Source organism: Oncorhynchus gorbuscha, linkage group LG12 (assembly GCF_021184085.1).
Source record: "Oncorhynchus gorbuscha isolate QuinsamMale2020 ecotype Even-year linkage group LG12, OgorEven_v1.0, whole genome shotgun sequence".
In the NCBI taxonomy this organism is placed as follows: domain Eukaryota; kingdom Metazoa; phylum Chordata; class Actinopteri; order Salmoniformes; family Salmonidae; genus Oncorhynchus; species Oncorhynchus gorbuscha.
In genome coordinates, this window is record NC_060184.1 from 79,708,423 (window position 1) to 79,721,618 (window position 13,196).

The 13,196-nt window shown below is 49.7% G+C and overlaps 1 protein-coding gene across 2 annotated transcripts in view; it reads right to left on the reverse strand.

The window, feature by feature from the left end:
* LOC123991430 (nuclear receptor coactivator 2-like) overlaps positions 1-13,196 on the reverse strand; it is a 262,415-nt gene that overhangs the window by 33,695 nt on the left and 215,524 nt on the right. For both annotated transcript variants that reach the window (XM_046293020.1, XM_046293019.1), the window contains 2 exons: positions 11,495-11,723; positions 11,168-11,316 (listed from right to left, as the gene is read on the reverse strand). In XM_046293020.1, the coding sequence (XP_046148976.1) occupies positions 11,168-11,316; positions 11,495-11,723 (378 nt within the window). The remainder of the gene's footprint in view (positions 1-11,167; positions 11,317-11,494; positions 11,724-13,196) is intronic.

Consider the following 13,196-nt stretch of genomic DNA (forward strand, 5'->3'; position numbering starts at 1 on the left):
CCCAGCCTGTGTTCTCTACCATTCCCCAGCCTGTGTTCTCTACCATTCCTCAGTCTGTGTTCTCTACCATTCCTCAGTCTGTACCATTCTCCAGCCTGTGTTCTCTACCATTCCTCAGTCTGTGTTCTCTACCATTCCTCAGTCTGTACCATTCCCCAGCCTGTTTTCTCTACCATTCCCCAGTCTGTGTTCTCTACCATTCCCCAGTCTGTACCATTCCCCAGTCTGTGTTCTCTACCATTCCCCAGTCTGTGTTCTCTACCATTCCTCAGTCTGTGTTCTCTACCATTCCCCAGTCTGTGTTCTCTACCATTCCCCAGTCTGTGTTCTCTACCATTCCCCAGTCTGTGTTCTCTACCATTCCCCAGTATGTGTTCTCTACCATTCCCCAGTCTGTGTTCTCTACCATTCCCCAGTCTGTGTTCTCTACCATTCCCCAGTCTGTGATCTCTACCATTCCCCAGTCTGTACCATTCCCCAGTCTGTGATCTCTACCATTCCCCAGTCTGTGTTCTCTACCATTCCCCAGTCTGTGATCTCTACCATTCCCCAGTCTGTGTTCTCTACCATTCCCCAGTCTGTACCAATCCCAAGCCTGTGTTCTGTACCATCCCCAGTCTGTGTTCTCTACCATTCCCCAGTCTGTACCATTCCCCCGTCTGTGATCTCTACCATTCCCCAGTCTGTGTTCTCTACCATTCCCCAGTATGTGTTCTCTACCATTCCCCAGTCTGTGTTCTCTACCATTCCCCAGTCTGTGTTCTCTACCATTCCCCAGTCTGTGATCTCTACCATTCCCCAGTCTGTACCATTCCCCAGTCTGTGATCTCTACCATTCCCCAGTCTGTGTTCTCTACCATTCCCCAGTCTGTGATCTCTACCATTCCCCAGTCTGTGTTCTCTACCATTCCCCAGTCTGTACCATTCCCAAGCCTGTGTTCTGTACCATCCCCAGTCTGTGTTCTCTACCATTCCCCAGTCTGTACCATTCCCCCGTCTGTACCATTCCCCAGTCTGTGTTCTCTACCATTCCCCAGTCTGTGTTCTCTACCATTCCCCAGTCTGTGTTCTCTACCATTCCCCAGTATGTGTTCTCTACCATTCCCCAGTCTGTGTTCTCTACCATTCCCCAGTCTGTGTTCTCTACCATTCCCCAGTCTGTACCATTCCCCAGTCTGTGATCTCTACCATTCCCCAGTCTGTGTTCTCTACCATTCCCCAGTCTGTGATCTCTACCATTCCCCAGTCTGTGTTCTCTACCATTCCCCAGTCTGCACCATTCCCAAGCCTGTGTTCTGTACCATCCCCAGTCTGTGTTCTCTACCATTCCCCAGTCTGTACCATTCCCCAGCCTGTGTTCTGTACCATCCCCAGTCTGTGTTCTCTACCATTCCCCAGCCTGTGTTCTCTACCATTCCCCAGTCTGTGTTCTCTACCATTCCCCAGTCTGTGTTCTCTACCATTCCCCAGTCTGTACCATTCCCCAGCCTGTGTTCTCTACCATTCCCCAGTCTGTGTTCTCTACCATTCCCCAGTCTCTACCATTCCTCAGTCTCTACCATTCCCCAGTCTCTACCATTCCCCAGCCTGTGTTCTCTACCATTCCCCAGCCTGTGTTCTCTACCATTCCCAGTCTGTGTTCTCTACCATTCCCCAGTCTGTACCATTCCCCAGTCTGTACCATTCCCCAGTCTGTGATCTCTACCATTCCCCAGTCTGTGTTCTCTACCATTCCCCAGTCTGTGATCTCTACCATTCCCCAGTCTGTGTTCTCTACCATTCCCCAGTCTGCACCATTCCCAAGCCTGTGTTCTGTACCATCCCCAGTCTGTGTTCTCTACCATTCCCCAGTCTGTACCATTCCCCAGCCTGTGTTCTGTACCATCCCCAGTCTGTGTTCTCTACCATTCCCCAGCCTGTGTTCTCTACCATTCCCCAGTCTGTGTTCTCTACCATTCCCCAGTCTGTGTTCTCTACCATTCCCCAGTCTGTACCATTCCCCAGCCTGTGTTCTCTACCATTCCCCAGTCTGTGTTCTCTACCATTCCCCAGTCTCTACCATTCCTCAGTCTCTACCATTCCCCAGTCTCTACCATTCCCCAGCCTGTGTTCTCTACCATTCCCCAGCCTGTGTTCTCTACCATTCCCAGTCTGTGTTCTCTACCATTCCCCAGTCTGTACCATTCCCAGTCTGTACCATTCCGCAGTCTGTGTTCTCTACCATTCCCCAGTCTGTGTTCTCTACCATTCCCCAGCCTGTGTTCTCTACCATTCCCCAGTCTGGGTTCTCTAACATTCCCCAGTCTGTGTTCTCTACCATTCCCCAGTCTGTGTTCTCTACCATTCCCCAGCCTGTGTTCTCTACCATTCCCCAGCCTGTGTTCTCTACCATTCCCCAGTCTGTGTTCTCTACCATTCCCCAGTCTGTGTTCTCTACCATTCCCCAGTATGTGTTCTCTACCATTCCCCAGTCTCTACCATTCCCCAGTCTGTGTTCTCTACCATTCCCCAGTCTGTGATCTCTACCATTCCCCAGTCTGTACCATTCCCCAGTCTGTGATCTCTACCATTCCCCAGTCTGTGTTCTCTACCATTCCCCAGTCTGTGATCTCTACCATTCCCCAGTCTGTGTTCTCTACCATTCCCCAGTCTGTACCAATCCCAAGCCTGTGTTCTGTACCATCCCCAGTCTGTGTTCTCTACCATTCCCCAGTCTGTACCATTCCCCGTCTGTGATCTCTACCATTCCCCAGTCTGTGTTCTCTACCATTCCCCAGTATGTGTTCTCTACCATTCCCCAGTCTGTGTTCTCTACCATTCCCCAGTCTGTGTTCTCTACCATTCCCCAGCCTGTGTTCTCTACCATTCCTCAGTCTGTGTTCTCTACCATTCCTCAGTCTGTACCATTCTCCAGCCTGTGTTCTCTACCATTCCTCAGTCTGTGTTCTCTACCATTCCTCAGTCTGTACCATTCCCCAGCCTGTTTTCTCTACCATTCCCCAGTCTGTGTTCTCTACCATTCCCCAGTCTGTACCATTCCCCAGTCTGTGTTCTCTACCATTCCCCAGTCTGTGTTCTCTACCATTCCCCAGTCTGTGTTCTCTACCATTCCCCAGTATGTGTTCTCTACCATTCCCCAGCCTGTGTTCTCTTCCACTCCCCAGCCTGTGTTCTCTACCATTCCCCAGTCTGTGTTCTCTACCATTCCCCAGCCTGTGTTCTCTTCCATTCCTCAGTCTGTGTTCTCTACCATTCCCCAGTCTGTGTTCTCTACCATTCCCCAGTCTGTGTTCTCTACCATTCCCCAGTCTGTGTTCTCTACCATTCCCCAGTCTCTACCATTCCCCAGTCTCTACCATTCCCCAGTCTCTACCATTCCCCAGCCTGTGTTCTCTACCATTCCCCAGCCTGTGTTCTCTACCATTCCCAGTCTGTGTTCTCTACCATTCCCCAGTCTGTACCATTCCCCAGTCTATACCATTCCGCAGTCTGTGTTCTCTACCATTCCTCAGTCTGTACCATTCCCCAGCCTGTTTTCTCTACCATTCCCCAGTCTGTGTTCTCTACCATTCCCCAGTCTGTACCATTCCCCAGTCTGTGTTCTCTACCATTCCCCAGTCTGTGTTCTCTACCATTCCTCAGTCTGTGTTCTCTACCATTCCCCAGTCTGTGTTCTCTACCATTCCCCAGTCTGTGTTCTCTACCATTCCCCAGTCTGTGTTCTCTACCATTCCCCAGTATGTGTTCTCTACCATTCCCCAGCCTGTGTTCTCTACCATTCCCAGTCTGTGTTCTCTACCATTCCCCAGTCTGTACCATTCCCCAGTCTGTACCATTCCGCAGTCTGTGTTCTCTACCATTCCCCAGTCTGTGTTCTCTACCATTCCCCAGCCTGTGTTCTCTACCATTCCCCAGTCTGGGTTCTCTAACATTCCCCAGTCTGTGTTCTCTACCATTCCCCAGTCTGTGTTCTCTACCATTCCCCAGCCTGTGTTCTCTACCATTCCCCAGCCTGTGTTCTCTACCATTCCCAGTCTGTGTTCTCTACCATTCCCCAGTCTGTGTTCTCTACCATTCCCCAGTATGTGTTCTCTACCATTCCCCAGTCTCTACCATTCCCCAGTCTGTGTTCTCTACCATTCCCCAGTCTGTGATCTCTACCATTCCCCAGTCTGTACCATTCCCCAGTCTGTGATCTCTACCATTCCCCAGTCTGTGTTCTCTACCATTCCCCAGTCTGTGATCTCTACCATTCCCCAGTCTGTGTTCTCTACCATTCCCCAGTCTGTACCAATCCCAAGCCTGTGTTCTGTACCATCCCCAGTCTGTGTTCTCTACCATTCCCCAGTCTGTACCATTCCCCCGTCTGTGATCTCTACCATTCCCCAGTCTGTGTTCTCTACCATTCCCCAGTATGTGTTCTCTACCATTCCCCAGTCTGTGTTCTCTACCATTCCCCAGTCTGTGTTCTCTACCATTCCCCAGCCTGTGTTCTCTACCATTCCTCAGTCTGTGTTCTCTACCATTCCTCAGTCTGTACCATTCTCCAGCCTGTGTTCTCTACCATTCCTCAGTCTGTGTTCTCTACCATTCCTCAGTCTGTACCATTCCCCAGCCTGTTTTCTCTACCATTCCCCAGTCTGTGTTCTCTACCATTCCCCAGTCTGTACCATTCCCCAGTCTGTGTTCTCTACCATTCCCCAGTCTGTGTTCTCTACCATTCCCCAGTCTGTGTTCTCTACCATTCCCCAGTATGTGTTCTCTACCATTCCCCAGCCTGTGTTCTCTTCCACTCCCCAGCCTGTGTTCTCTACCATTCCCCAGTCTGTGTTCTCTACCATTCCCCAGCCTGTGTTCTCTTCCATTCCTCAGTCTGTGTTCTCTACCATTCCCCAGTCTGTGTTCTCTACCATTCCCAGTCTGTGTTCTCTACCATTCCCCAGTCTGTGTTCTCTACCATTCCCCAGTCTCTACCATTCCCCAGTCTCTACCATTCCCCAGTCTCTACCATTCCCCAGCCTGTGTTCTCTACCATTCCCCAGCCTGTGTTCTCTACCATTCCCAGTCTGTGTTCTCTACCATTCCCCAGTCTGTACCATTCCCCAGTCTATACCATTCCGCAGTCTGTGTTCTCTACCATTCCTCAGTCTGTACCATTCCCCAGCCTGTTTTCTCTACCATTCCCCAGTCTGTGTTCTCTACCATTCCCCAGTCTGTACCATTCCCCAGTCTGTGTTCTCTACCATTCCCCAGTCTGTGTTCTCTACCATTCCTCAGTCTGTGTTCTCTACCATTCCCCAGTCTGTGTTCTCTACCATTCCCCAGTCTGTGTTCTCTACCATTCCCCAGTCTGTGTTCTCTACCATTCCCCAGTATGTGTTCTCTACCATTCCCCAGTCTGTGTTCTCTACCATTCCCCAGTCTGTGATCTCTACCATTCCCCAGTCTGTACCATTCCCCAGTCTGTGATCTCTACCATTCCCCAGTCTGTGTTCTCTACCATTCCCCAGTCTGTGTTCTCTACCATTCCCCAGTCTGTACCAATCCCAAGCCTGTGTTCTGTACCATCCCCAGTCTGTGTTCTCTACCATTCCCCAGTCTGTACCATTCCCCGTCTGTGATCTCTACCATTCCCCAGTCTGTGTTCTCTACCATTCCCCAGTATGTGTTCTCTACCATTCCCCAGTCTGTACCATTCCCCAGTCTGTGTTCTCTACCATTCCCCAGTCTGTGTTCTCTACCATTCCTCAGTCTGTGTTCTCTACCATTCCTCAGTCTGTGTTCTCTACCATTCTCCAGTCTGTGTTCTCTACCATTCCTCAGTCTGTGTTCTCTACCATTCTCCAGTCTGTGTTCTCTACCATTCCCCAGTCTGTACCATTCCCCAGTCTGTACCATTCCCCAGTCTGTACCATTCCCCAGTCTGTACCGTTCTCCAGTCTGTGTTCTCTACCATTCCCCAGTCTGTGTTCTCTACCATTCCCCAGTCTGTACCATTCCCCAGTCTGTACCATTCCCCAGTCTGTACCATTCCCCAGTCTCTACCATTCCCCAGTCTTTACCATTCCCCAGTCTGTACCATTCTCCAGTCTGTACCATTCTCCAGTCTGTGTTCTCTACCATTCCCCAGCCTGTGTTCTCTACCATTCCCCGGTCTGTGTTCTCTACCATTCCTCGGTCTGTGTTCTCTACCATTCCTCAGTCTGTGTTCTCTACCATTCCCCAGTCTGTGTTCTCTACCATTCCCCAGTCTGTACCATTCCCCAGTCTGTGTTCTCTACCATTCCCCAGTCTGTGTTCTCTACCATTCCCCAGCCTGTGTTCTCTACCATTCCCCAGTCTGTACCATTCCCCAGTCTGTGTTCTCTACCATTCCTCAGTCTGTGTTCTCTACCATTCCCCAGTCTGTGTTCTCTACCATTCCCCAGTCTGTGATCTCTACCATTCCCCAGTCTGTACCATTCTCCAGTCTGTGTTCTCTAACATTCCCCAGCCTGTGTTCTCTTCCACTCCCCAGCCTGTGTTCTCTACCATTCCCCAGTCTGTGTTCTCTACCATTCCCCAGCCTGTGTTCTCTTCCATTCCTCAGTCTGTGTTCTCTACCATTCCCCAGTCTGTGTTCTCTACCATTCCCCAGTCTGTGTTCTCTACCATTCCCCAGTCTGTGTTCTCTACCATTCCCCAGTCTCTACCATTCCCCAGTCTCTACCATTCCCCAGCCTGTGTTCTCTACCATTCCCCAGCCTGTGTTCTCTACCATTCCCCAGCCTGTGTTCTCTACCATTCCCAGTCTGTGTTTTCTACCATTCCCCAGTCTGTACCATTCCCCAGTCTATACCATTCCGCAGTCTGTGTTCTCTACCATTCCCCAGTCTGTGTTCTCTACCATTCCCCAGCCTGTGTTCTCTACCATTCCCCAGTCTGTGTTCTCTACCATTCCCCAGTCTGTGTTCTCTACCATTCCCCAGTCTGTGTTCTCTACCATTCCCCAGCCTGTGTTCTCTACCATTCCCCAGCCTGTGTTCTCTACCATTCCCCAGTCTGTGTTCTCTACCATTCCCCAGTCTGTGTTCTCTACCATTCCCCAGTCTGTGTTCTCTACCATTCCCCAGTCTGTACCATTCCCCAGCCTGTGTTCTCTACCATTCCCCAGTCTGTACCATTCCCCAGCCTGTGTTCTCTACCATTCCCCAGCCTGTGTTCTCTACCATTCCTCAGTCTGTGTTCTCTACCATTCCTCAGTCTGTACCATTCTCCAGCCTGTGTTCTCTACCATTCCTCAGTCTGTGTTCTCTACCATTCCTCAGTCTGTACCATTCCCCAGCCTGTTTTCTCTACCATTCCCCAGTCTGTGTTCTCTACCATTCCCCAGTCTGTACCATTCCCCAGTCTGTGTTCTCTACCATTCCCCAGTCTGTGTTCTCTACCATTCCTCAGTCTGTGTTCTCTACCATTCCCCAGTCTGTGTTCTCTACCATTCCCCAGTCTGTGTTCTCTACCATTCCCCAGTCTGTGTTCTCTACCATTCCCCAGTATGTGTTCTCTACCATTCCCCAGTCTGTGTTCTCTACCATTCCCCAGTCTGTGTTCTCTACCATTCCCCAGTCTGTGATCTCTACCATTCCCCAGTCTGTACCATTCCCCAGTCTGTGATCTCTACCATTCCCCAGTCTGTGTTCTCTACCATTCCCCAGTCTGTGATCTCTACCATTCCCCAGTCTGTGATCTCTACCATTCCCCAGTCTGTGTTCTCTACCATTCCCCAGTCTGTACCAATCCCAAGCCTGTGTTCTGTACCATCCCCAGTCTGTGTTCTCTACCATTCCCCAGTCTGTACCATTCCCCCGTCTGTGTTCTCTACCATTCCCCAGTCTGTGTTCTCTACCATTCCCCAGTCTGTGTTCTCTACCATTCCCCAGTCTGTGATCTCTACCATTCCCCAGTCTGTACCATTCCCCAGTCTGTGATCTCTACCATTCCCCAGTCTGTGTTCTCTACCATTCCCCAGTCTGTGATCTCTACCATTCCCCAGTCTGTGTTCTCTACCATTCCCCAGTCTGTACCATTCCCAAGCCTGTGTTCTGTACCATCCCCAGTCTGTGTTCTCTACCATTCCCCAGTCTGTACCATTCCCCCGTCTGTACCATTCCCCAGTCTGTGTTCTCTACCATTCCCCAGTCTGTGTTCTCTACCATTCCCCAGTCTGTGTTCTCTACCATTCCCCAGTATGTGTTCTCTACCATTCCCCAGTCTGTGTTCTCTACCATTCCCCAGTCTGTGTTCTCTACCATTCCCCAGTCTGTACCATTCCCCAGTCTGTGATCTCTACCATTCCCCAGTCTGTGTTCTCTACCATTCCCCAGTCTGTGATCTCTACCATTCCCCAGTCTGTGTTCTCTACCATTCCCCAGTCTGCACCATTCCCAAGCCTGTGTTCTGTACCATCCCCAGTCTGTGTTCTCTACCATTCCCCAGTCTGTACCATTCCCCAGCCTGTGTTCTGTACCATCCCCAGTCTGTGTTCTCTACCATTCCCCAGCCTGTGTTCTCTACCATTCCCCAGTCTGTGTTCTCTACCATTCCCCAGTCTGTGTTCTCTACCATTCCCCAGTCTGTACCATTCCCCAGCCTGTGTTCTCTACCATTCCCCAGTCTGTGTTCTCTACCATTCCCCAGTCTCTACCATTCCTCAGTCTCTACCATTCCCCAGTCTCTACCATTCCCCAGCCTGTGTTCTCTACCATTCCCCAGCCTGTGTTCTCTACCATTCCCAGTCTGTGTTCTCTACCATTCCCCAGTCTGTACCATTCCCCAGTCTGTACCATTCCGCAGTCTGTGTTCTCTACCATTCCCCAGTCTGTGTTCTCTACCATTCCCCAGCCTGTGTTCTCTACCATTCCCCAGTCTGGGTTCTCTAACATTCCCCAGTCTGTGTTCTCTACCATTCCCCAGTCTGTGTTCTCTACCATTCCCCAGCCTGTGTTCTCTACCATTCCCAGCCTGTGTTCTCTACCATTCCCCAGTCTGTGTTCTCTACCATTCCCCAGTCTGTGTTCTCTACCATTCCCCAGTATGTGTTCTCTACCATTCCCCAGTCTCTACCATTCCCCAGTCTGTGTTCTCTACCATTCCCCAGTCTGTGATCTCTACCATTCCCCAGTCTGTACCATTCCCCAGTGATCTCTACCATTCCCCAGTCTGTGTTCTCTACCATTCCCCAGTCTGTGATCTCTACCATTCCCCAGTCTGTGTTCTCTACCATTCCCCAGTCTGTACCATTCCCAAGCCTGTGTTCTGTACCATCCCCAGTCTGTGTTCTCTACCATTCCCCAGTCTGTACCATTCCCCAGCCTGTGTTCAGTACCATCCCCAGTCTGTGTTCTCTACCATTCCCCAGCCTGTGTTCTCTACCATTCCCCAGTCTGTGTTCTCTACCATTCCCCAGTCTGTGTTCTCTACCATTCCCCAGTCTGTACCATTCCCCAGCCTGTGTTCTCTACCATTCCCCAGTCTGTGTTCTCTACCATTCCCCAGTCTCTACCATTCCCCAGTCTCTACCATTCCCCAGTCTCTACCATTCCCCAGCCTGTGTTCTCTACCATTCCCCAGCCTGTGTTCTCTACCATTCCCAGTCTGTGTTCTCTACCATTCCCCAGTCTGTACCATTCCCCAGTCTATACCATTCCCAGTCTGTGTTCTCTACCATTCCCCAGTCTGTTTCTCTACCATTCCCCAGCCTGTGTTCTCTACCATTCCCCAGTCTGTGTTCTCTACCATTCCCCAGCCTGTGTTCTCTACCATTCCCAGTCTGTGTTCTCTACCATTCCCCAGCCTGTGTTCTCTACCATTCCCCAGCCTGTGTTCTCTACCATTCCCCAGTCTGTGTTCTCTACCATTCCCCAGTCTGTGTTCTCTACCATTCCCCAGTCTGTGTTCTCTACCATTCCCCAGTCTGTACCATTCCCCAGCCTGTGTTCTCTACCATTCCCCAGTCTGTACCATTCCCCAGCCTGTGTTCTCTACCATTCCCCAGCCTGTGTTCTCTACCATTCCTCAGTCTGTGTTCTCTACCATTCCTCAGTCTGTACCATTCTCCAGCCTGTGTTCTCTACCATTCCTCAGTCTGTGTTCTCTACCATTCCTCAGTCTGTACCATTCCCCAGCCTGTTTTCTCTACCATTCCCCAGTCTGTGTTCTCTACCATTCCCCAGTCTGTACCATTCCCCAGTCTGTGTTCTCTACCATTCCCCAGTCTGTGTTCTCTACCATTCCTCAGTCTGTGTTCTCTACCATTCCCCAGTCTGTGTTCTCTACCATTCCCCAGTCTGTGTTCTCTACCATTCCCCAGTCTGTGTTCTCTACCATTCCCCAGTCTGTGTTCTCTACCATTCCCCAGTCTGTGTTCTCTACCATTCCCCAGTCTGTACCATTCCCCAGCCTGTGTTCTGTACCATTCCCCAGTCTGTGTTCTCTACCATTCCCCAGTCTGTACCATTCCCCAGTCTGTACCATTCCCCAGTCTGTACCATTCCCCAGTCTGTGTTCTCTACCATTCCCCAGTCTGTGTTCTCTACCATTCTGTGTGTTGTGTGTGTGTGTGTGTTATATGTGTGTGTGTTGTGTGTGTGTGTTCTGTGTGTGTTCTGTGTGTGTGTTTGTGTGTGCTTTGTGTTTTGTGTATGTTTTGTCTTTGCGTTTGTGTGTGTTCTGTGTGTGTGTGTGTATGGTGTGTCTGTTTTGTGTGTGTGTGTGTGTGTTCTATGTGTGTGTGTGTGTTCTATTTGTGTGTGTGTTCTATTTGTGTGTGTGTTCTATTTGTGTGTGTTCTATGTGTGTGTGTGTGTGTGTGTTCTGTGTGTGTGTTCTATGTGTGTGTGTGTGTTCTATGTGTGTGTGTGTGTTCTATGTGTGTGTGTGTTCTGTGTGTGTGTTCTATGTGTGTGTGTGTGTTCTATGTGTGTGTGTGTGTTCTATGTGTGTGTGTTCTATGTGTGTGTGTTCTATGTGTGTGTGTGTGTGTTCTGTGTGTGTGTTCTGTCTGTCTGTCTGTCTGTCTGTCTGTCTGTCTGTCTGTCTGTCTGTCTGTCTGTCTGTCTGTCTGTCTGTCTGTCTGTCTGTCTGTCTGTCTGTCTGTCTGTCTGTCTGTCTGTCTCGGTACCTGTTGTACCTGTAGCCGGTGCTGCAGCTGTAACCTCAGTGTATTAGGCTGGTTAGGAACCAACCCTTGGGGCCTCAGCCCCGGTCGTTGCTGCATCCTCATGATGGGGTATCCTGGTCTGGGGCTCATCTGGCCAGCCATAGGGTGGAAGCCTTGCCCTGTGGGTAGAAGTGTGTGTGTGTGGGGGGGATCCATTCAGTTGAGAATCACAATTACTCTGAGCCAAGGTAACAATCATAAAAAATGTAAAAGTTGTAATTTTCTCATGTCTCTCTGAAGCAACAACATAGTGATGTTCAGAATATCAGAATATCGATTGCCAATTCTCAGCTCTACCTGTGGGGTCCTGCATGGGTCTGCCGGACCCAGGGTCGTGGTATCCTCTCTGGGCTAGATGGGAGCCTGGTGGGGGTTCCTGCATGGGTCTGCCGGACCCAGGGTCGTGGTATCCTCTCTGGGCTAGATGGGAGCCGGGTGGGGGGTCCTGCTGGCCGTACACTGGAGGCTTCTGGTCCAACAACATGGACGGGTCTGAAGAGAACTGGTCCTGATCTACAGACTGACCCTGGAGAAAGACAGGAGACGAGAGGATATGATGATGAATTTAAAAAGTGATCCTTTTTAGGCACTAAATATATTCACGTCACCAAATAATTTCTGTTTTGCAATGAAGGTCTACAGTAGCCTCAACGGCACTCTGTAGGGTAGCACCATGGTGTAGCTAGAGGACAGCTAGCTTCCGTTCTCCTCTGGGTACATTGACTTCAATACAAAACCTAGGAGGCTTGTGGTTCTCACCCCCTTCTATAGACTTACACATTAATTATGACAACTTCCGGAGGACATCCTCCAACCTATCAGAGCTCTTGCAGCATGAACTGACATGTTGTCCACCCAATCAAAGGATCAGAGAATGAATCTAGTACTGAAAGCATAAGCATTGCAGTGCATAACATGTGGTGAGTAGTTGATTCAAAGAGAAAGACAATAGTTGAACAGTTTGAACAAATACATTTCTTCAAAAATGAAGGAGAAGTAAAAGAGAGAGATTGTATTTTCTTTTCACTTTCAGTTTCACTTACTTAGCTAGCAAACGCAGCTAGCTAGGTTAGCCTACTGAAACAACCTGCTCAAGCAGAGGGATCCTATATTAGCTAGCTGGCTATAACAGAGGGATGCTATGTTAGCTAGCTGGCTATAACAGAGGGATGCTATTTTAGCTAGCTGGCTATAACAGAGGGATGCTATGTTAGCTAGCTGGCTATAACAGAGGGATGCTATGTTAGCTAGCTGGCTAGAACAGAGGGATGCTATGTAGCTGGCTATAACAGAGGGATGCTATGTTAGCTAGCTGGCAATAACAGAGGGTTGCTATGTTAGCTAGCTGGCTATAACAGAGGGATGCTATGTTCGGTAGCTGGCTATAACAGAGGGATGCTATGTTACCTAATTGGCTATAACAGAGGGATGCTATGTTAGCTAGCTGGCTATAACAGAGGGATGCTATGTTAGGTAGCTGGCTATAACATAGGGATGCTATGTTAGCTAGCTGGCTATAACAGAGGGATGCTATGTTAGCTAGTTGGCTAAAACAGAGGGATGCTATGTTGGCTAGCTGGCTAGACCAGAGGGATCCTATGTTAGCTAACTTTGGTGCGAAAAGTGCAAATCAATCCCAGAACAGCAAAGGACCTTGTGAAGATGCTGGAGGAAACAGGTACAAAAGTATCTATATCCACAGTAAAATGAGTCCTATATCGACATAACCTGAAAGGTCGCTCAGCAAGGAAGAAGCCACCGTTCCAAAACCCCCATAAAAAAGCCAGACTATGGTTTGCAACTGCACATGGGGACAAAGATCATACTTTTTGGAGAAATGTCCTCTGGTCTAATGAAACAAAAATAGAACTGTTTGGCCATAATGACCATCGTTATGTTTGCCGAAGAACACCATCCCAACTGTGAAGCGCGGGGGTGGCAGCATCATGTTATGGGGGCTTTGCTGCAGGAGGGACTGGTGCACTTCACAAAATAGATG